A 25,246-nucleotide genomic window follows, 5' to 3' on the forward strand; every position below is an offset into this window, starting at 1 on the left:
TTTTTACGAGTCCCTCAGCCACAAATATATTAAGCATACTTGATTTGTCAAGACTGTGTCCTTTAGGGAAGACAAATGAAAGACGTTCTAAGTTATAAAAAACACAGATGACTTATTGTTTTTACATAATTATTTTAGTTATAATTGGCCATCAGTTGCCCTTGGTTAGATGAGCATGGCTCTCAACGTGTTACTGAAATAACACTTCTCTGAGATTTTCCATTTGATGAAAATCATGCAGTATTCATGAGTTTCTCGAGCTTTTATTCACGTGCACAATCAAAAGCAACAATGCACATGGCCACAGTGAAAGCTCTTGCCAGATAACAAAGGTGCATTCCCTGAAACCTCGGCTGGGAGTGTGAATGAGGTTCATGAGATTCTTGAGCCAACTAATATTTTCGAGAGTTGTGGTCAGGGCTTATTCACAGCGTGGCCTTGTTTGCTGCCTGTTTCTGCTGGCTTATGAACTCTCACATGCGGTCATACTGTGGGATGGCAGCAGTAGAAACGAGATCAAGGTCTGTGAAGCCTCAGCTTTGGCATAGTTTCCTTGCCTGGACAGCCACTCATGGTTCTTTCAAATGACATTCTTTCCATGAAAACTGATCTACCTTCTCAACATCGAAACCACTGGCTGCTGGTGTACCTGTGTAGTACCTGCACCCTCTTAAATGGGTGCCACCAACATTTTTCTAACTCCTGCTGGTAAACAAGAGGGGGAAAAGACTAAAGAAGCACTTTGTTTTAAAGGTATTTCAGGCAGCTGATTAAAGTGGTAAGTTTCAGTTAACCAAGGTTTACTCTCTATAATAAACCACTTGGAAAATAATGACACTATGCATGGTTTTATGAAGGCTTTTGGCTGCTCAGCTAAGCAGTTCTGACCTTCAGCAGTTCCCCCAGCTACTCAGAGCGATCCTTCTGCACCCGCATGGTGTTCAGACTCCATTAGGTTCTGATATGAATCCAAGAGAGTGGAACTCTGTGTTTTAAAATATGGTTTTGTCAATGAAGTGTCACCCCATATTCAAGAAAGCCATATCCAGTCGGGGGTGTTGATATCTGTAGACATCACAGACAGGCCAGTGTCAATTTACACAAAGTTCTGTAAAAAGTGCTGGAAGTTTCACAGTGTAACATGTTTTTAATAAGATGCCAGAGCAAGTGCTGGATTTACCAGAGATTTCTCTGGCTGTATAAAGCAACAGTCTTCCCTCAACTGTTGCTGTGCACTGCTGGCCAGCAGGGTGGCTATATTTTTTTCAAACTTGCAGAAAATACAATTTTAGTTTTTAAAACAAATATTGACTGTCCTGATGTGGAAACTAAAGCAAGCTCCTCAGTCACTCTTATCAAGGTAATTCTGCTGTAAAACTACAGTTGGCGAGGTGCTAGCTGTTTTAAATCAAAGCACATAGAACATGCACCATACATATGTATTTTTAATACTTTTGGGAAACTAAATCATTGTGACACAGGCATAAGAGATGATTTTAGCATTTTATGCTGAGTTTGGGGATACCAATCTTTCTTAAATCCTTTTGATTTTAATCTTTGCTTAGATTATCACAGATTATAGACAGTAACAACCAATTTCAGATCTGTTTTAAATGAAAGCACGTACATCTTGTATTGTATTTGTGTTTAATATATTTGTCTTTAAAGATATCCTTACATAGAAATTTTAAGATACTTTGAATAATTAACCGAGTTTACTGTGCTATTTAATAATTAGGATCAATAGGAAAGTATGTAGGACTGATTTGAATTTTTTTTTTTGTAGTGCCTTTAGACGACATTGATTGTGAATTGGCGTTCCATAAATAAACTTCAACTGATTTGAATTGAATTATCTTAATACTTTATTACAGTGAAATCTGTGTATCTTTCATCAGCTATTAAACCGTAAGAATTCTTGTATTTCACCCATTTCTCCGTACTAAACCTCAAATCAAAATGACTAAAAATGTTCTCAACTCAGCAAAAGACCATTAAATTAAGTTTCTGTTAGAATTCTGTGAATGATAATTGGTCAGTGGTTTTAATTTTAAAGCAGGACATATGGACAGTTCTGAAAATGGCAGTATGTTGTATGGTTAGATTTTTTTAGGTTGTAGCATGCATTGAAAATTGGCCTAAGCCTCCAGTGTACAATTACCAAGACCATGTCTAGCTTGAAATATGTTGGACGTCTTAGAAAACAGTAAAACTACTTTTTTTGTCTTGCAGCACAGTATGGTATCAATCCTTAATGTTATAAAAATCAAAGTTTCCTAGTAATTGTAATGGTAAGCTGTTTATTTTTGTCAAACTGCAGAGTGAGAGGGGTAAACACATAAAGTGTTTACTTTTAATTATCAATTCAGGTGCCTGGAGGTTGTATTTGAAAACTGCTGATACTGAAATAGCTTTTTATAATGGTCTGCAAGGATTTTGCTAATCAGTGCCATTTTTGTGCTGTGTAGGTGGGCTTGGCTCTAAGCAGAGGTGCATGCATGGAATAGGTTGGACGATTCAGCCATTACCTAATGCACAGAAGCAAAGTCTTAAAAGCTTAATTTATTACCCATGTATTTCCATTTAATTTTGATGAACACGCTTGAGCATAAGTTTGTAGTGAGATAGGCAGTTTGCATGGTACTAATATAGTTATTGACATAGATGACAAGCAGAGAGACAGCCCAGTGTAACACATCGCTGCTGAAGTTTGCATACATTTTCAGAAGAGCGCATCCCCAACAGGAACTAATTAACTAATAAAAATAATTGCCAGCTTCTTTCATTCATCACTACAGCCTCTCATAACAGGCAAGCTTCAAGCAAAAAGAACAAAGTCGTACATAAATCAAAGTAGTTTCCTTTGCCAAGCCAAAACCCCCTGGGAGGCACCTTGGTGCTTAATTAAAATCCAGGAGGATCATGTTTTAAGTGTAGGTGAGCAAGCACTGAATAACAATGACAAACAATGCCCCAGAGCATTAGTTGTTTAGTTTGCAAGAGAATAGCGGTATTTTTGTTTTATTTTGTCTTTCCCTTGTACAAAATAAATGAGATTTAATGTGAAAGAATAAAGCTGTTTTCAGAGCAATGTGGCAAAAGGATTTTTGTGAGCATAGCCTTCACTGGCTCCATGAACTCTGAGAACCAGCACTGACATTATAATCTTATAATTACACATTCAGGATTAGAATGAAAAAGCTCATTATTAGACATTATTTGATGGCTTACCCTTTCAGCTCACTGTTTATCAAGCCCGCTTTAAGCCTTTCAGTTCCTCATGCATAGAAACCAGCTGCATTATTTACCTCGATGATTGTGAAGAGTCACCTACAGACAAAGTAAACTTGAAAATGGTACAATTACAAATAGCTTTTTTTTCACACAATCTTATTTTTTATCTAACATGCTTTCAAAGTTGAATGAAATTTGACAACTTAAGATCGTCATGGAATAAAGATATTAAAGCAGCAGTTGAATAACAGAAATATGAGCTAAATTAGAGTTACCAGTATACTGAATTTCAGCATCAATCCTGCAACAATTAGTAGGATTTTCATAAATCTAAATGCACATTATGTATAATAATGTTGTATGTGAAATATTACACGGACTAACTTTAAAGACGGTAAAGCTCACAGAAAGTGACGGGCGCCTCATAGTTATGGGAAAAAGATGTGATGAAAACATTAGGCAAATCACAACCAAAGTAAACAATAAAATCCCAGCTATATGTCAGCATCATCCTTAATCCAAACCTTCATACTATTATTAAACATGAGCCAATGCAGGTAATATGAAACAAAGCAAGGCTGTTTCAAAAGCAAGTAGCTTTTGAGGTTGTTGTTATATTGTGCCATGATGCAATTAATTGCATGTTTGTGTAAGGATTCATTCCCCCAGCCCTGTTTGGTCCACTTTAATCAAACTCTGGTTCATTTGCCTAGGAAGTCCGGTTTGGTTGGGGAGGAGTGAATGAACTCAGATGACGACCAAACAAGTGATCAAAAGCTTCTTGGTTTTTGTGCAACATTCTTGTTGTGGTGGTTTTATGAATACTGTACAGCACTTTGGTGAAATTATAAATAAATTGACATTGACGCTGACAAAACAAATGCATGATCTTTTCATGTTGCTTCCATATGCAGTTGTTGGTACAGCGCCACCTCAGGTGATTGGTTGAACAGGGTTTTCAAAGATTGTGGTATGAAAGTGAATCAGACAAAACTAAAAGTGTAACAGATGGTCCAATTTTGGTCCTCAGTATAACCAAGTCTACCAAACATGTAAATATCAAGTAAATATATTGGTAAAAATCCATATTATTTTACAAAGCAAAAAGAAATGGACCAAAATTAATTTTGGTTACATATTTAAAAATTTTAATATTCTGAAAATTATTTCAAGTAACAGGATTGACTTTCAAAACTCTTAAAATACTTACAAAGATGTGTGTTTTAGAATACTTTTTTTGAAATTGCTTTCAAAGATATGTCTTTCTAGTGGTTTATGTCTGATTTTTAACGTTGGTAAAGTACTTTCTGTTACACTTGACTGTATGAAAATTACTCTGTCTATAGTTTTATTGACTATTTTGGATTTATTTGGCCAATCTCCATATTTTATTGCATGTCACCAGTGGAAGTGATATTTGAATTGCCAGATCTGACATTTCTGCGCCGACTGCTTCCTGGTTTTTTGCCAGAGGTACACTCAGAAATGATCAGATGAAAAAAGGATGAGCAGGACAGTTGGAATATAAACTGTCCTGCAATGATCTGTCACTGCAAGCGTCATAATTCTGATCTGCTTTGGCTCATTGCTGAAGTTAATAAAAAGAGGAGCACATTTCAAAAGGAGAATGTGTGCAGTTGTCTGGAGGAAAAGAAAAACCCTCTCCAAAGTCAAATCAGCTCAATTACAAAACTCCGGAGAGCTATCCCCAAGCAACCCTTCCATGGGCTAATCAGTCACAGCAAATTGTAGAGGTGAATATTTCAGACTCTGCCGATTTGAATAAAGACATCATGATTATTTCACCATTGTATTGTACACTTGAATAAATTTCTGAGGAACCTGCATAAACTACAAAATTCCTGATCTAAGAAGGAAAGGGGGAAAGCGGGCAAGGGAGTAAAGCAAGCACAAGTGCTGTCAGTCAGTGTGGTGAGCTAATTGGGTCGATCTCTTTAGTGGAGATGAATGAAGAGATTAACTCTCCCTATGTGTCCAGTGAATCTCCCCCTCTGGCTCCAGGTAAATTAGCCGATGACAAGTTGACTGTGGGAATTCTGTTCCTCACTCCGACTTAAGGCAGCAATCAGTATGTTACAGTGAATCTGCCTATTAAACTAAAATAGTTTCTCATGATTGGTTTTGTTCATTTATGCTTTTTTATGGCTAATCTCAGCTTACGGGTTTTCTTCACAAACTGTGACCAGAAAATCTCGTTGTCTTGCATACATTTGGATATATTTCTACCTATGCATGATATGGCAGTTCCTGATGCTCCCTGTAGACTGTGCACTGACAGAGTATTGGTAAAGCAGGTCAAACCAGACTAATGAAGACAGATGAAGAGTGATGGGAGAACATGTGCACAGGAAGGTGCAGCAGCACAGCAAACCAGGCTCAACTCTCATTTATTTTAGTGGAGAAACTCACAGCATGGTCCTAAAATAGAGGTCAAGGCTCAAATACAGAAAATGTGACTGACCCCTTTCTTCAACAATAGGATAAAAGTACTCAAAAGGAGCCTCGGTCAAAAGAGCAAATCAATAGCACTAGGAAAATGGGGATGTACACAGAAAATGTATAACTGATTGTGCAAACAGCATTTTGTCATGTATTATTTTACAAGACTTGTGTCTTTATTTGGAAACTAATGACTAAAATAGCTGTTCTTGACTCTCCTCACACTGGCGGTTATAAAACAGAAAATATTTTGGATCTTACTTGTGTTCTCCACATGTGAACTCTTTGCTACCTCCCCTCTTTCTTTTGCTTTAGGAAGACCTATTTCCACATGCCGGGGCTCCAGATTTTCTTCTACTTTGATCTCCAGCCTGTCGTTTTACACAGAGTAAAGGCATAGTTGTGAATTATGACAAAAATATGTCTATTGTTTCTTTGTTCTAAATCTCCATAACTGTCACCGCAATGATATGGGATCAAAGCTGAAGCGTCGTGTTCACTGTTATTTAAATCTGGTGTCTTAATCTGAAGAGTAAAGTAACATTTAGGGTTTAAATACTGTTAAAAACACCAGAGAAGCACTAAGCCGGATAGCTGCTGTCAGGAGAAAAACAATGACTGTAACTCAACAGCTGTCAGGTTTGCTAATGATGTCCTGGTGCGCTGTCAATCTAGCAGATGAACGGACAATAGTATGCCAAGGAGAAAATACTTGAAACAGCTAATTGCTTCTAAGAGCTCACTCAAGCATTCTGTAACTACTCTGTGTTCACAGATGTCTTTTCCAGCTGCTGTTTCATTATGGACCTTAAAGACATTACAGACTAAATGCATTTTTTTATGATCCTTCATTGCTGAACATCAAGTATTTATGATCATAGGTGCATTACTGCAGCCACAGCTGACAGAAGAAAAGAAATATCTAAGGATAGCATCTGTATTCCATTTAAGCATAGCAACTGTATTTGTGCATCTTCATTATTTAGCCTAATTTTCCCCCGTCATTCTGTTAATCTTTGCCAACTTGTTGATTGTCAGTTTGGAGGCACATTTCTGGAGACGAGCCCGAGAGTATTTGCAGCCGGACCTCTGTCAGAAGCGCCAAGCAACACAGCCACAAATTGGAATGTGGTACAGTTCTGGGAAAGTAGCCAAGATTTAAATTAGACAATAACCTCTGCTCTCTCTATATTGCCTCTCTTTTCCAGCTGCAGGCCCAGCTATTTGTTTAATACAGTCAGCCCTGTAGTATATAATAGACTGATATATGAGTCACCGCTCAGCAGTTTGTGCTTTTCAGATTTATAGAGATTGAACAACGGGCCAGTTTGTGCTTACTTTGGTGCTCTGTGAGGAATAACAGGAAAAAGAAAGTTGCACAGCAGCTTGGAAAGTAAGGAAGGCCTGGAAGTCTGGTACGGGCAGGGGCGGCGCCAGGAATTTTGGGCCCCATGACAAAAAATTAGATTGGGTCCCCCCACCCCCTGCGCAACTACTGTTACAGTTTCTTGAGTCTATCTGACCCATCAAAAGCATCACAATTTTAAAGGCTTGCAACTGCCTTGCTGTCTTTGGTCCAATACTGATACTAGCACAATATTTACTGCTAGTGAATTTTACATGCAACAGTCCACATACTGCATGCAAATAGGTTGCTTAATTTTTTTATTATTATTAGTTTTATCTCATTGAAATGTCTCTTCCCACTTGCAACAGTCACAAACATCATGCAAAATATACATAGAACAATCCAGACTTCTCAAAAAATGCTATGCTGTTGCATTTTATTCAAGCTGCAGTATATAACTTTAATAAAAAAAGTTTTCTCTATTTGTTAAAGTTGTCACATGTTGTGACAGTTTGCTATGAGACAGATAATCTGTGAAAAAAATCAATCTCAACCTCCTCCCTGAACTACTGTTGCTAGCTAAAGTAATGCACGGTTCTGACCAAAAACAACCAATCAGAACCAGGAGGAGGGTCTTAGTGCTGTTAATCAACTTCATTCACTCACTGCTAAATGTGCTAATGGTGGAGAAACAACTTATTGTTATAGGAAAACTGTTTATCTGCCATCATTGGTAGCTATGCTAACTAGACTGAGCATTCACAAGCTGTTGTGAATGCATAGCACAGAGCAAGGGGGAGGGAGGATGCGCAGCCACACGAGATTGTGATTGACAGCGCTAAAATCCGCCTCTCCTGCCTCTGATTGGTTGTTTCTAGATAGCAGGGAGAAGGCAGAGGAAACAATTTTTTCACAAATTATCTCTCATGCCATACTGTCACAACATAATGACAGTTCAAACAAATATGTAAAAAAAAAAAAAAAGTTTTTTATAAAAGTTACATACTGCAGCTTTAATTTCACTTAGGAGAGGACGGGTCAGGAGGGACGTGACAACATGTATCTGTAATTTAGATGCAAGCCAAGGTAAAACTGTGGACTGGCTGCAGTTCAGACAGGAGGCTGTTTTTTAAAATCATTTTATAAAGATTGTTTGAATTTCTGTCAGCAACAAATATATTGTTTTTGTTGTGTTTTTGTAGTGAGATTTCCTGGAATGATGCTAACTAGGTTGTCATTGGATACAGTGTTGCTCACCTTTTTGACTGGGACAGAGGTAAGGGGTTTATGTTGGTATCAGGGATTAGAGATGCTGCTGACTGACTCACCTGTTGTCAAGTGTGGTAAAAGGTACAGGGACAAGTTAAATATATGAATATCTTGGTATTTTTTTTCCTTAATTCATTAAATGCTATGGAGGCAAACAGTAGTCTGTAGCTAAGCTAACTATGCTAAATGGTTGATAATCTCACACAGTCTACTCACCTCTCTTGGGGAAAACTGTTACAAATAGACGCTCTTGTCTTTTTCTCTCTTATCTTTCTATTTTTTTTAAAAACTTGACTTTATTAATGTCACCTTCAAGCACGCTAAGCAGGAACAAACTATTTAACGCAGATACGGGGGGAGTTAAGTGTAAATATGAATGTGTGCTTTTTAGTCTGGGAGGGGTAACATTTCATTTTTACTGCTAAAAACAATAAAAAAAAACACAATAACAGTAGTTGACAGGGCCCCGATTTTTTTTTCTATTTCTGTAATTTTTTCATTTTTTTATGGGGGGGCCCCTGTGGTCAAGGGCCCTTAGAATTGTCACCACTTTTCCCTGGGTACAGGATTCAATAATCTGGGTTATAAGGAAGAGGGTTCAGCAGACTGCTAGCTGGCTGCACACATAGCTACAAATTTCTTTTACAATTGTCTGTAATATTTTAAATCCTTTCTTATGTTGGTTTTAAAATGAAATTTAGACCTAGTTGCTTATTAAAAACTTCAAAGTCAGACCGATTGGGCTAATCCTGGACCATAATGATTTTTTGATTTTGTTCCCTTTGGACTATAACCCAGTAAAGAGGGAAAACAATTTAGCAGAGTCCTTTGATAGAAATATCGGTTATAAATCCAAGCGAGGATTGAGATGATAGATGGGAACACATTGTGAATTACTTTTTCCAATCACGCATCACAGAAAATGTTCCGAACCTTCATCCCACTATCACTAAATTGAAAAAGTGCATCAAAATACAGACCAAAAATGGTGGAAGTTCTTATTTTAGTGCAGTTACCTAAATAAGAAAAAAATCTGATCAGTATACTTGTTGATCACCAATCAAAGGGAAGCAAAGAAAAAAATGACAGATTCCAATATCTGGCTGATTGATTGGTCCATCTGTACTCTCTATCATACAAGAGACAGAAATATTTTTTTTGGTTGTTTTGTCTGCTCTAAAATGTACAACAACATTTTTGTTCACAAAATCATATATAGTCTTCCACTGACTTCACAAGATAAGAAATAGATGGCTGCTCTGAGTTCATCACTAAAAGCTCTTGACAGTGCACATTCCCAAAGCCATTTATAATGAGTGCATTATCCAGTAGTGGCACACAGGGAATAGGAAAATGCATCAGGGCTGGCGGAGTAGTGCAAGAGAGGACTTCAGCTTTCAGTTGAGCTTTATGTGGATCTAAGTCCCAGAGCTCATAAGAACTTGACAGATCAAGAGAAATAGCATCATGGCCACTAAAAACAAACCTGCTTGTCTTCTTTTGTCTGATATCTGGGCATACAACTTTTACATATTCGGTCTCCTAACTGCACATCAGCTTCTTACATTTTAATCGAAATACAGCAAAGGATGCTTCATTTAAAGTCTACACCTTTACCATCTAGGGCTGCTGAGAGTAAACAGCCCTGAGAGATAGCTTAACAGTTAAAGAAAGACAACATCGGCAAGCCGAGCCTTTTAGATGCTGCTTCCTCAAGAGCTGTGTGTCCATGAAATAGCAGCTTTTGTGAGGAAGCTACACCATGTTTCTGAAGCCCTCTCCATCACCAGAGCCCCTTTGTGGCTGTGGGCCAATGGCTTTGCACCCTGCTAGATCAAAGATGGAACCCCATTTAGCTCGTGCTTTCTTTTAGGATTTGCTCTTAAGAGCACAGAGCAATTTTAACTGCGAGGGGAAAAAAGCCGGATGTTGGATACCGACCTGCATAGTAGTGAGACTGCAGGGCCCATTCTACTAGTCCATTATGAAAAATACTGAGAGCATCTTTGTTAGAGCTGCATTTGCAAGGCTTAAGCTTTACAGATAAAAAGCAAGAATTCTGGTAAAGATGAGTGTTTTTGGTATGTTGAATTGCAAGAATATATACTTTTTTATGGCGTTATCCGGATAAAACCATAGTCCGATGAAATACAATATCTAAAGAATCAAAATAACTGCAACTAAAATCCTCTATTAGAAAGTGAGCTGCCAAATCGTGGAATAAATCAGAGCAACCGGGTCAATAGTGAACTCTTCTCTAGTTCCATGATAATAGACAACATTTTTCCGTGATAACCAGTTCTGACAATCTCAGCTCTTTTTGTTCATTATTCCTCTAAACACAGTTCACATTTAAAAGCTTTTTTCCGAATTCTGTTTTGACTCTGGGAACATTCATTTGCAAACTATTCGCAGAGCGTAAACCATACTAGGTGTGATATTTAAACACATAAACACATACATTAAAATGTAACAGTGCAGGAAGAGATTTATGTGTAAAAACCACCAAAAGAAAAATCTGTAGACATGCAAGTATACGAATTTAACAGCGTCAGATAGAGAATAATATACATTATTTCAACATCCAGGCAAAATGTTTAGAGAATCCAATATGTTCTTACATAGAACAAGAAAAAAATATATTCCTAAAAATATAATCAGCTTTTTCTGTTTGAAAAGTAATCACAAAGATTAATAATATACATGCTGAAGATTAAGGATCCTAATTATGGATCTCTTAATTAACTCCTTTGGATAGTGGAAGAAAAGAAAAGAAATGTATTTGAGATGTTTGGCATCTTATCATCTACCACAAAGATAGTTTAAATAGAACAGAGATCATAGGCTCTAATTTGGAGCCCTGAGGAACTTTTATTGATACTGATAGAAAAGAGAAAGATCTGATATGATGAGTACTGTGTGTTATTTGAAAACTAGATGTTGATTATTTAGTTTGTTTATCAAAGCTGTGTGTTCAACTGTGTTGAAAAGGAAAAGAGCATAACTTTAATGTTTTAATGACATATATACTCTTTTAAAAACTCTACCAACATGTTTGAAATTCTTTACATACAGTTGTAGCCATTAGATTCCTAGGAATGTGAGGACTATGTGCTTTGCAATGGGACATTGTGTCCATGTCTGTCCCCTACAGTAGTTGTCTCGATGACTAAATGCTTGAAAAAAACAAGTACCATTTGTTTGAGCTTGAATTTAAGCGGCTTAGCACACAATAGGCCATTACCGGATTAACATCAGCATGTGTTGTCATCGAGTGATTCATAATTTACTAATATTAGCACCTCTGTGCCTAAATGTTCCCTTACAGAACAAGTAGGAAGGCTTTACTCTGTTGATACTGATGAAAAGAAAGCATAATGACTATTAAGAACTGTTATTAGATTTCAGTGTAAATGCCCTTGAGTAAGTGTTTCTCAGTGAACAAAAATGTTCTTTAACAAACTACAAGATATGACTTTGTGCTAACAGTTTACTCTCCTGTGATTGGCAGTCTTTCTGCCTAAACCAATGTGGGAGCCCATGCAGGAAAATTTATTCACAGGCAAATCTTATTCAGAAATCCTTAAAGTGACACACAGATTTCAACAGTGCCTTTCACTCTGGTTTGTTTACGGCTGCATGTTATCACTCTTTTACACCATGTCTTTGCTGGATATATTTTTAGCCGCATGGAACATGAACGCTCAAACTGTAGTTTGCCTTTCTACTGTCTTTCAACAGTGCCATAATGACTGGGGAGCCTGAAAAAACATAATGCATATTTGCTGAGCTGTGAAATAGCTTGTAAGTTTTTTTTCTTTATTTTGATAGGTAGGCTTGTAATTTTGGTTGGCAATACAAACTTAGGTTTATGCATCGTGACCGAAATATAATGCTTCTGTTCCATGTAGAGCAGTTTGAGGCTCTACTTTTGGGTTTTGTGATTCCATGATATGGACAGGATAGGTTTATCCAGGATAGGTTTATTCTAGGAAAGCAAGCTGCCATGACACTATTTGAGGTCACGGTGGTCTGTGTGGTGTGAAGGAAGACAATCAGTGCACAGGTTGAACAACTCTGTCATCAGTTTAATTCAGATCTCACATAAGACTTTCTGCACTGCTGAAGTAGTACTGACATTTAGAGGCAAAGAAAAAGCGAGATGCTTACAGTGAACTTCCCCTCAGTGGCACCTTGCGTTGTTGACGACCAGCAGTCCTAATGGTAGAAGACAGTGCTGGGCTGGGGGGGAGTAATGATTTTAGCTTTAAACTGAATTACCAATCGATCGGCCTGCAGATTAGAACTCAGCTTGCTGTAGACACGTGGAGTCGCTTTACAAACTGACCGCTACACACATTTGAGGAAATATATCTATATCCCAGTTTGGGCACTGCTTGTGCAGCGGCCTGTTAAGCGCAAAAAGCCTTGTGTTTATCATAGAGGTGACTGAGGGGTGTTTGTGCTGCATTAGGTTGTAAATATTAGTTGAGAATGAAACTTTTTCAGTGGCTAGAACTTTGTGATGCACTCAAGTGAGTAACTGAAAACTAACAGCAGGCCAAGCTTTGACGGAAATTGCATAAAATAACACAAAGCAAACGGCCGGAGGTTTCCCTGGATAGAGGGCCCGGTTTTAACTGTAGTGTTTTCACAGTCTTTTACTGAGGCCACTGGAGAACGTATTAGCACAAGTGTCATGTTCCAGGGAACACATGCTAGGCTGTGATTACTGGGCTCAAGCTGAACTGTAAAATCACTTGTCAGCAGTTGATTTGTTTCTGGAAAAAGCCTGGCCTCTTGATTGAATTAGTTTGGTGGTTTTCAGTGGGGAGCAAGAATGTGTCCAACTGTGTTACTCACTGACAGACAGCACTGATATTGTGACGTGTTGGTCATACTGTAAAACCAAGGGGAGTTTTGTTAAAGCTTATTTAAGAATTTATATTGGAAGAAGGCATTTAGAGTATTTTTTGTCAGCTTATGTTAAATAAAGTGGACGTTTTTCCTCCTGCAGTGTAAAAAACCCCGTCACATTTAGCTGTATAGATGGGAATTTGTATGCATGGAATGAGCTATAAGAGGCTCTTCAGGCATGGACTGTGCTGCTCTTTGTTGTCCAGTTCATGTTTACTGATAGGATCTGTGTGGTTACTCCATCATATTGAGGGTGAGATGGGGTCGTGTTGGTGCAATATTGTGTTCGCCCTGAGGTTGAAATAATTTTGTTTGCTGTAATAGCTGTAAAACACCTTATTTCCCACTGGACGTGCTTTCATACAAATACTTCTATGCAGGGATTGAAAAAAAAAATACAGAGCATTCAAACCACTCCAGCTGTAGTTAGAAACAAAAAAACTAATAATTCTGTAACTTTAGATTGCACCTGCTCTGTCTGATAATGAATGACTGATGGTTTTGCAGTGATTCAGCAGTTGTGCATGATATTTTGAGAGTAGGGGAAAAAATTATTTTCTGTGGATTTGAAGAAAAACCTAGAAATGTATATTCATGTCTTTCACTGTGCGGCTGCTTGGTTTATTCACTGTGTGCGTGTGTGTGTGAGATCATGCAGACACTGGAGTCTTTTCACATCAGGATCAGCGTCCATGTAAGCTCTTAATTCTCTCGTCTTAAACAGTTATAGAAGAAATGTGCTGCTGGTGCAGAAAGAGAAATAAAAACACTGACTGCCTGGCATTTGCTCTGCCATGTAGCCATGTCTGTCTCTCAGCTCGATTCATTTTACAGAGAGCCTTTAGCTGAGAATCCACTCTGTTAATAAAACCCTTAAAGGGCCACTTTTCTATGGCTTCACTGGGATTCTCCTCTGCCAGAACAAGCAAATCAAAGCAAGAATGTGACATTTTGTTTTGTTTTTGGAGCAGTTTTTTTTTCTCTCAGTGCAAATCCTTGGATTTGTTCAAAATGTCCATTTGCAAAGCTTCTTCCAAGTTGGCGTACATGCCGTTGTTTGGCCTCTTGCATGGCAGCCGGCACTCTCATCTAGCTCGTCACATCATTTTAATTACAGAGCCTTCATTGTCTGCGCTGACCCATTTTAGCGTCAGCTGCACAGACCCTCCAATCACACTTAATTTCTTCTGGCATTTGACTCAATCGGCATTGCTGCAAACATGAGCTCTGAGTGCCCCTCTCTCCGCCCCCAACCCTCACCAGAAAGGAACTGGGAATAACAACAACAATCTCCTCTCTGCTCTCATTGCGGCAGCCGGACCAACATGGAGTGAGCTCTTTAAGATTGATAACAGTGGCAGGGGACATTTCCTAGGATGTTAGTCAACGTTCTCCAAGGAGATTGGGAGCTGCTCTTAAACAATCTTTTAAACACAGTAAAATATGACTCAGAGAGACAGAGCCCAGGGAGATTCACATCACTAATTGGCACTTGGACTTAACTTGATTGTGTTTTCTCTAATGAAGCTAATGAGATTTGGATCAATGTCCATGCTTGCAATGTGTAAATTAGCCAAATCTCTTAATATGATGTTTGTTGTTAATGACTCATCACTTTTTGATTTAGACACATGGATATCTGTAAGGTTGTCATTGCAGAAGTCAGTGGTGTGTAGCATGATAAGTAATTTAGTTCATTATCTGTGGCAGTTAATGTGATCATCACATGTGATGGTAAAGCTTCAGCATAAAAACCTGCAACAGTTTTACAGCAAATAAAGAAGACAATACTGAACACATCAATGATTTTCTCAGTAAATGTATTTTGAAATCAGGGTATTGACATGTAATTCACACCATATTTCTGTAGCAACCCGAATGATCAACACAAATTAAGACATCATTTGTGACATATTCAATACACTGAATACATTTCACTAAGTGACTTTAATATTGTCCCTGTACCGACATTTTCAGTATGGAGATTTTTCTTCAGATCTTGAAGATTCTGGGACATTTTTATATTATAAACTTAATTTATTTCCAAAGATTTAATTGTATTCAAATCAGGTGAATGACTGAACCACTCCAGTAGCTTTATTTTCTTTTCTTCCTCTGCTACCCACAAAGAGTTTCAGGAGGAGTTTGCGATTATTCTCTTGGTGGAAATGCACCATGTTTAAGCCTCATCAAGAATGCCTCAGTATATTTTTCCCTCAAACATGTTCTGTTGCTCAGTTGTAAATGCTGAAGTATGTTCTTAACATAGTTTATTTTGGTGTTTTCCACAAAACTGCAATGGAAACACATTTTGTGCATCATCCCAGTTTGTAAACAGCATCAAAACGCTGTATTGCAGGCACTGGCTTCCTTAGCCAATGCATAGCTGTCTCCACCAGAGGTCTCAAAGCATTCCTCAGTTCATCAAAAGTTGAGTATGTGATTTAGGCATATTGAATTCATAGCTCTTCTGTAAAATAACTGATTACAATTTCCCCAAATGCCGCATTTATAAGTCCCCCTTCCAAGCATAAGAGGCTTGTTGCTCCAACGCCGGAATAAGACGCTGACGTCTCCTCTCATGGCTGGTAGTTGATGAGCTTTAGTGCCATGGCGGAAATATATAAATATATCTGTTCTAAGTGTTTACATTTGTCGCCGTCATGATTTTTAATGACACATCACATGAAAAAGCTTATTCACATGGAATTTTAATTGCATTTCTTATTTAATGGAAACAATGCAATTGCGACATTGTGTTTTTTCAACATTAGCAGAATATTGAAAAAGCTTTTGCGTACATTTGCAATGGAAACGCAGCTACTATTTACTAACATTACTCATCGTTATCATAAAAAAACAGTTTTTGCTACTTCCAGGTTCCTCTGAAGCTCTCTGTAAGTAGCTATTCACTGGTTATTCTGCTATTTTGCTCCTCCGTGAGACATTTTGCAAGGAGCACCTGCTCATAGCTGGTTTATGATGAAATAATGGTTATGGATTCAACAGAGTGCAGTGTAACATAGGTTTATTTTATTTTTTTTGGTTTTGACTTGTTATCACGTTCAATATTTACTTTACCGACTGCATGTGAAGCCGACAAATAGGAAGACTACAATTAGCTAATCTCTGCTTTATTGTTAGGACACTCTGTATTTTACCTGAAAAGTGTTTAACATGAGACATTGTCAGCTCCCTTTTCGAAACTGTACTCACAGAACCAGAAGAAGCAGGGTCTGCCCTGAATGTAGCCTTATCTTGTTCTAAATCAGAACAATTTTCTTAGTGCGTGCTTGAAGAGAGAGGGATATCGCTGGGACTTTAATTTATTATCTAAAAGAAGACGAGGAACAGAGAAGCACTTCCAAGATAAGGCCATGGTAAGGTTAATTACCAGCCGAGTGGCTGACGTAACCCAGCCATGTCATGTCTCCAAGTTACACACAGCTGGGCAGTGAAGGAGTTGTAGCAGTTGTAGCAGATGTTTCTCTTTGGAGCCATACACTTTTTCTGTCTGAACATTTTGACAGAAACTATGTAAACCCTGGTTTTTAAATCAGATGTAGTTCAGTGGGGCAGCTTCAGGCTAACATGGCACCAGAGGCCCGGGCGGGCTCGAACCACCTGCTTCAATAACGACAAACAGAGCTCATGGCGCCTCTACTCGTTGTTGCGTACCACAGTTAACACTTCTGCAGACTTCCCACTCTCTCTCCAGGGCATAGACTAATTAATGGATAACATTTGCAGCTGATTAGCAGCACTTCTTTCTGTAATTACATTCTCATACTAACCACTCATAAGAAAGGGCGTATAGAATAAAACCCACAATGCTCATTAAAATGTTCTCTTATTTAGATCTTAGTTTGTTACCATTGTTGTTTGGTGAATATTCTGATGAGGAGTGTTTTGAACTTGCCGTCATCCACAGTTTTTAAGTGAGTTTGTAATAAATGCACAGAACTTTTATTAAAATGGCATTCTCAGTTGAATCTCATAAAGATGTAGCCTCGCCATAATTCTGTCCTCCCTGAGTTGTGCAGACTGTTTGCTCTCCTCACTCTTACAGAGGTGCATTGTGCTCCTGGGCCCAGCTGCTAGCCCATAATTCTTCATTCTATGTCCCATTGTTTCTACCTGTCAGCGCAGTCGTGTCTCAGAAGAAACAAAGTGGCTACCATTTTGCCAGCAGGCTATGTGTGGGCTGGGAGAGGCGGGAACATGTTGTGGAAACATGTTATTTCTTTCCAAACTACAGGGTTTTAATAGCTTATCAGTTGCCTTAAATACTACCCAATCTTTACAGAGTGGGACGCACAAACTCTCTATTGTTTCCCACACATTTATATGAGCCATGTAGGCACCGGAGTTAAAATTTTTATTGCAGAAATTATGCATGAGAATGATGAAAGTTAAATAAAAAGGAAACCCAGCTGTCACTGACCAACAGTGTACCCCTCCCACAATAAACACACCCTCCACCTCTTTATTTCCCTCTAGTATCTCTCCTCCCATAGGTTATTTGAAGTTAATAACCTGCCACTGCATCCTGATACTTGGCTTTGTGATGCAAACATATCCTTAATTGCCATCCCATAAGAGCTGAATAGCCAGAGCAGATTCTCATTACGCTGGCTTGAATTGGCCATGCCTCTCTCATGCTTCTCAACGAGTAACAATAACAGCAAAGTGGCAGAATGCGACTGTGCAGGTGGTGGAAAGGGTTAATGCAAACGTTCAAAATGTGACAGTTTGTGTGAGTGACAGACGTCTGTTGAGAGAATGGGGTTGCCCACTCAATCCACTGGAAGTCATTGACTGATTGTGTTTTCTTTTTCTTCTTATTTATAGTTCCAGAATAACAACAATTACATGAACATGGCGGAAGCGAATGGCGCCCTTCTCGCTGCTGGGGATGTGAGTACACTTTACTTTACTTTTGTCCAAATGTCCTTTAAAATATGTCTGTGCAATTAAATGTGTATTTTGATTTCATACAAAACAACACAATCATCCAAAAATGTATATTACTCATATTAGTTGGCCTCATTCTGCCTTTTCTACATAAATGGGGGATTTTCTTTATGTAATTTTTGTACCAGTCAGAGATTTTATGGCCAATTTACTGTAATTGATTTCATACCTACCAATATAGATTTCAGCTGGTTCTAATTTCGTTTTAAGAAAAACAGAATTTCTACCCTGTAGACACATTTAAATTTGATCTGTTTTAAAGATAAACATTTTTAGCAAAATAGAGCAGTGATTTCTCAAAAACAACGCAAAGTTACAGAGATGTCACTCTACATCAGCAAACTTCTATAACTTCTTCTATAACTGTTTAAGTAAAATCCTCCACTTACTGCAAGAAGGTTTTGTAAATGAAGATCATCTAAGAAGAATAACAGCAAATCTCATTTACATCTCACCACACAGACTGTACCTCACTAACTTGTTTTTTTTTTTCATTTGCAACCCTGAAAGTGTAAAGTGTAAACAATATGTACACAAAAAATAAAATTCTTTGTCCAGCTTAATATTAAATAGAAAAAAAATTCCTGATATATGTTGGACTATTAAACCATTAATACTATATATATATAAACAGCAATTACAGCAATGTAATACAACAAAGACGACTCATGCATATATATATATATATATATATATATATATATATATATATATATATATATATATATATATATATAAACATATATTCATATTCTAGGTGCAACAAATGTAAAAATTATATCAAATTTGAGCAAAATAACTGATTACTATTGTTTTTATAATTGATTAGCTATGCTATTAGCATATTTTACCCAACAATTACACATGTAGCAATTTGAATTCCAAACGTGACCACCAGTTGTTCACTACATCCTTGTAAAATGATAGAAGCATACTCCTGCATGTTCTTAAATACATACAGGCAATGAAAAGATGAGCCAGTCTCATCCTACATTTTGGTGTCAGAGGTAACTGCTTTGTGATCTCACTATAAATGCACCATGTATCCCCAGCTTTCTGAGATAATGCTGCATCTTCCAAACACCTGTTTCTTTTCCTCTTTGTTGAGCTATAATAAAGGAGCAAAAAGACATTCCCCAGTCATATCACAGAGCTCTAAGTAGCTCTATCTGTTGGCACTTACAAAAAGTGAAATGTCAGCAACAGGATTTTGCTTTAGAGTTGCAGGAATAATACCGTAACATTCTTCCAGTGATTCCTATGGAAGTCTATTGCTGCCTCTGTGAGCTGTAGTCAACCTAACAGTGAGCTAAATTTACCCATTTTATTCCCCCTCCACCCACTCCAGTGCCCTGTCATTAGAGACAAGAGTACCAAAAATACCCGTCGTCCTCTGTGGCTCAAACGGTTCAATCTCATTCAGAGATTGATCTGGCTTCAAAAACCACAGCAAAGCAGTATCGCACTGCTCCAAAATACAGAGATAGATGTCATTGTTAACCTCATTGTTTTCATTCATGTCAACTGGGCAGCAGAAATGCAACTGTGACACACAAGACCAAGCAGCTACACACAGATACACACACACCCATACACACACAGTGCAGAGCATGTGACCTTGTCTTCATAGTGGCCTTCTCACAAAGCCACAGAGCATTAGAGAAGAAGTCTAATTTTCCCCCACATTTACGCTGACTGGGCATATCCTCTGTATCCACGGGCCACGTAGGCCCGATGCAGTGGGGAACACATCGACACAGTATGCTTGGAGAGCGTTCAGCCCCCAGCTGTGAGGGCCCACTGCGGCGGTGACGGGAAGAGGGGCTTTCAGGGGATCCTTGATACAAACAGTCCAACTCATTTGCATTTAATCAAAAGGAACAACTGTTTCCAGTGTTAGGGCACAGATGGTATTGTGCATTTAAAAGAAAGAAAGAGGGAGACAAAGTCATAAACATAGATCATTATTCCTAACATTGAAGTTTTCTATTGTGTGCTGCTGTGTGAGCTTTTGCCTTATATGTGACTGGATGTGCACTAAAAATGAAGGATCCGTTATTATTGCTCTATGATAAATAGAAATACTTTTACTGGATCAAATGGTATGATGAGATGTATATTTATGTTTTTATTGAAAAGGCCCTTAATTTAAAAAAAAAACAACATATCGTGTCCATAACTGACATAACGCTATCTTTGGCAAAAATCTTCAGACTGCACATTACATATTCCATCTGGCTATGATTCAGCTATTCATAAACACAATTTTGTAAAGTTTTAGTCTTCAGTATTCAGCTAATATCCGAAGTTTACTCGCACTGTAAAAAATAATTAAAATCCAAAACTTCTCTTGGGTGAGTTAGAATTTGCTAAATGCCAGAAAACATAGCAAGATTTTTTTTAAAACATTTTGTGACTTACTTTGAATTCAAACTTTATTACATATTTGCTCAGAATCAGGGATTATTGTTTTTTTAAATTGCATGTGTTAGGTCAAACGTTTTGAGTATAATTATAGTGTAAACATGGCAAGCATCTTAAAATTGTTCTCAAGTATGAACCAGACTTGTTTAGCCCCATAGTTGGTTTCCAAATCCCTGACATCATCATCTGTGCTTTCCTTCATTGTATAGAGAAATTTTAATCATTCTTCATGTAAACTCTTGAGTTTGAAGGCATTAATGAATAAATCTCTGACACATTATTTCTCTCATTAAAGTGGCATTTAGCAAATGGAATTAGTTGACATAAAATGACATAATGACATAAAATGAGAAGTTTAATTTTATTTAACTTCAGACAGTGAGAAAACAGCGTGTATGTGTCTTTGTATTTGGTGTATGTAAACTTGTGGTTTCAACTGTAAAAACTGATAGAGACACACCCCAAAAGACTTGCAGCTACAGTATAATTGCAGTGGAAGGTAGTTCTGCCAAGTATTGACTCAGAGGGGCTGAATACAAATGCTGCACACTAAGTTAAATAGAAACCTGTTTATTCTCATCTGCTGTTTGCACAATGTGTATAGTAAATCTCATGCTGTATATATTGCTCTGACAAGAAGCTTCTACTTCAGAACAGCAGCCCTTTATTTGCTGTGTTTGGATGGCCGGTGTATCATTTACCTTATGCACTTAGAGGATGAGATAAGATGACCTTGGTGTGCCTGGTAAAGCTCACATCGTAGCAGGGAGAGGTTGACTGCCTCCCTCAGGGAAAAGGGATACTGTACACTGCGATTGTATTCCACTCAGATGCATCACTTTACTCTTGCAATCAAATTAGAGTCATGTAATGAGCTATAAATATGTAGAAATGGACTACAAATGATCCAAATTTGAAATAATGCTGATTAGGGGTGCCATGCCTGATGTTGTCATTTGAGTAGCTCCACTCTGCCTGTCTAGATATTCGAAACTGGATCTTCAACCCCGCCTGTATTGATTCCGAGGCCTATTATAGGCAGTAATTGCATGCTGCTGCCTTTAACAAGTCTTGGTTATTGCATCTGTGAATTGGATTACTACGTTTATTGAGGGACTGGGACTATTGCCTGAAAAGCCTTTTCTTGCTCTTTGTCCTGTTATTGAAAAAGGTATCATGGCATCACCATGATAAAACACTGGAAAGGCGTTATTAACTGTTTCTCCCATCTGTTTTCTTCTGTTTTTTTATGTTTCATTAAGTTTATAACAAGTAATATTAAAGGGGATGTTTTATGCAAAATTAATATTTTGCAAATTTTTTTTATACTTTCATTTGAGTCTCAATTTGAGTCGGCTTTTATAAAATATCCTAGCCGTTTTTTAGCAAAAAAGTTACTTTTTTTGATGTCTGGAAAATTAGCTGTTTCAAAAACCTATGAACTGTTAAGTCACAGCCGACAGGCACTGTGCTGTTACCTAGCAACCCCAGTGAAGACCAGCCCATCACCTACCAAGCTGAGCTCCATAACATTTGGTCAGCTGGTTTTACCGCTTTTTGCCCTGTGCAGCGGCTGCTGGAAAACACAAGTGTTTTGCTGTTGATTAACTGTACAGAAACCACGCTGCATTCTTGTTGGTTGTGCATGAGGCTTTACTAATGCTTTTCAAAGATGTACAATTGCATATTTGCACATTTGTTTGCAGCCATTTTCATGTGCAAGTGTAGACATTGAGTTGGGGCCAGCAGCAGCTTATTTGGATCTGAAGTGACAGTCTAACAGCAGACATTCATAACGTGGAAACACCCTGAACAACTGCTATCATAGAAACTGACTAATAAAATAACAAAGTGTTTTTGTAAAGAAACCTAAAACTGAAATTGTTGATGTTTCAAGTGAAATAGTGTTATCAAGCCAAAATGATGTGAAGCAACTGTAACTGTAGAACATTTTTGATGAGGTAAAAGTAATTTGCTGGTCGGACTTTTGCTCTACATTTCTTGTTTATTCCCAGTGTTTTAATTTGAAATACAAATATTTGGGTGACACCGAAATGTATATATTTTTTCATTTGTTTACATTTTACTGAGGTGCATCCATGTAATCCCAGAGAGAAATGTATCTATAGGTAAAAATATGGAAAAAAGAATTCAGACAAAAAAAATAAATAAAATGTTAACAAGTGAACTTCAGCATTTAGCTCAAGTTAACACTCTAACATACTACTTATAACTAAATCTGTTTTTACAACAGGACTTTAAAGAGAGTCCTGTTGTAAATCTTGCATATTTTGTCATACAGTATCTTTGTTGGTTATGCTGACACAGACACGGTTACCACCAAGGATAGACAAGTGGGTATTTCCCACACAACTGTTTAGGATGCTCCCACAGGGGTAAATCAGGCCTCTCTGTTACATGCCCTGCTCTGCCCTCATACAACCGAACTCTGGCTGGCGGTGGAGGCACACACACACATCCACATGCACACTACTACTCTCTCTGTTGTGTTCCCTCTTGCCCACCCCTTAACATGTACATGCCTGCACACCCAAAAGCCAGCATCTGACTTGGCACTTAGCTGGGCTGAGCCTTTCAGAACAATTTAAATGGATAATCAGGCTGGTGATGCAAAGAAAGTGGATTGTGCATCTCTTAATCTCCAAACAGAGCTCCCTAAGCTGCTCCTGGTGCAGAATTAGACTGGCTTTATGCGAAATGACACCAGACAGTGTGTGACACTGTAACACTCTGTGGGTTCCAGTAAAATCTGGCACCTCTACCCTGGGGAGAAGGCTTTCTCAACACAGACAGCTGACATCTTCCATAACCCCCATATGAGACACAAACTCCATGTCTCTATTATCGGTGCCCCTGGTGTAGATGTTAATTTGCATCATCATTAGCAATGAGAGGAGAAGCACACAAGCACGGTCTTTGATACTGATCTTGCTCCGTCCACCCTCCCCCACTGTAATATTTTGTTTCCCTCTGTCGTTCTCCATCGTCTTCCTCTGTGTTTTAGAAGACAGTAAACACTAGCAGTCTTCTACACTGGCTAAGTATCTGTGTTATACTTAAAGGTCGCTGTCATGCTTGTGTTGTTCTCTTTCAAAAGTGGCTTCGACCTCAGCCAACTTTCATCTTTGACATTTGTTTAAAATCTCATGGTTAAGTTCATAACTTTATAGCACAGCTCTCCATATACTATCCATTATCATATCCATTCTAATTTATCTTATGCAATGTAACTACAGGAAATCCTAGTTCATTAATAGCACATGTGAGCAATGTTTTACCAAATACTTTTATACTCTTACTTGAGGAGTTTATTTACTTTTACTTGAGTGAAAATATGTTGAAATGGCATTTCTCTTTCTTGCCATTTCATACAAAAATTGAGTGCAATTTTTGGGTACTCTATGCATCTCTGCCCCACACACACCCTCCCCGAAATGGTAGCAGCATCATGCTGTGGGGATGCTTTCCTTCAGAGTTGATGGGAAGCTGGGTGGAGCTAAACACAGGGAAGAAAACCTGTTAGGAACTGAAAATTGCTTGTGACTGGGCCAGAGGTTCACCTTCCAGCAGGACAAAAAGTATAATCACACAGTGAGAGCTACAATGGAATGGCTGGATGGTTGCATATTTGATTCCAATTGGTTAAAATCCAGACCAAAATCCATATAAGAATTTATGGAAAAGAATGAAAATCGATATTCATGCAATGAATGGTTAAAAAAAATTCAGTCTATGTATGTTAGAAAGATATAGTACAAAAGAATATGGTTTAGTTCTAAGTTTATATAAAAATACAGTCATAGTTTCATATCTGGCTGCTGAGCACTCAGCGAGACTGACAGAAAGCATGCAGTTTTCTGCTGGAGTTATTGGAGTGGTGTTCAGCTGTCTTCATATTGCTGCATGATATGATCCAGATGAGACTGGAACCAGATCCAAAGACTGACCCTGCTCTATGTGGGAAGCTGAAAATGTTGAACAAAGACTAAAGATGGGTGATTTTTGATGTTTTCCATTTGCTACTGGAAAATTTTCCCATGATTCAAGACATTTTGGTTTGGTTTGGTTTAGACTTAAAATATTTGCTAATGTGCCTTCTGCTGAACACCTGCTGTAAGCTACAATCAGTTTTCTCTTTCTTGTAATCGACTAAAAGGAAACTATGCAAGAACAAAGCACTGACAGTATTAACTCCATATTGAAAGTGTTTATTATTGATAAGGACCTAACATTTTCTGTGCTACCAAAAATCACTACAAATTTGAATCTGGCTTCCTGTGGAAAGAGAACTAATTCTTTAGCCCAGAGGGAAGAATATAAAGTGGCACACAAACAGTCATGGAACAGGGGGAGACACTGAAAAGGGAAGCATAACACTCTTATTAGCTCTGCCTTCTTCAGTTTTTGTAAAGACAGCTGCCCTGAGTAGACAATGAATTAGTTTCAAGTGTCAATGTGCTAAAGCAAGCCAGGGGAACATTAATACTCCCTAATCAAGGTCTGTGTTGGCATATTCCCTTTCTTGTTTCCCTTCTGTTATTCCACCCCTTACCAGACAAAGAAAGGCAGAGCAGAGAAAGACTGGATTGTTCAAGTTAT

The 25,246-nt window shown here is 38.0% G+C and overlaps 1 protein-coding gene across 1 annotated transcript in view; it reads left to right on the forward strand.

Moving 5' to 3' along the window:
- tox3 (TOX high mobility group box family member 3) overlaps positions 1 to 25,246 on the forward strand; it is a 54,363-nt gene that overhangs the window by 13,307 nt on the left and 15,810 nt on the right. Inside the window, exon 2 of the mRNA XM_032561280.1 lies at positions 18,080 to 18,145. Within this exon, the coding sequence (XP_032417171.1) occupies positions 18,080 to 18,145 (66 nt within the window). The remainder of the gene's footprint in view (positions 1 to 18,079; positions 18,146 to 25,246) is intronic.

This window comes from Xiphophorus hellerii, chromosome 4 (genome assembly GCF_003331165.1).
Source record: "Xiphophorus hellerii strain 12219 chromosome 4, Xiphophorus_hellerii-4.1, whole genome shotgun sequence".
Lineage (NCBI taxonomy): Eukaryota > Metazoa > Chordata > Actinopteri > Cyprinodontiformes > Poeciliidae > Xiphophorus > Xiphophorus hellerii.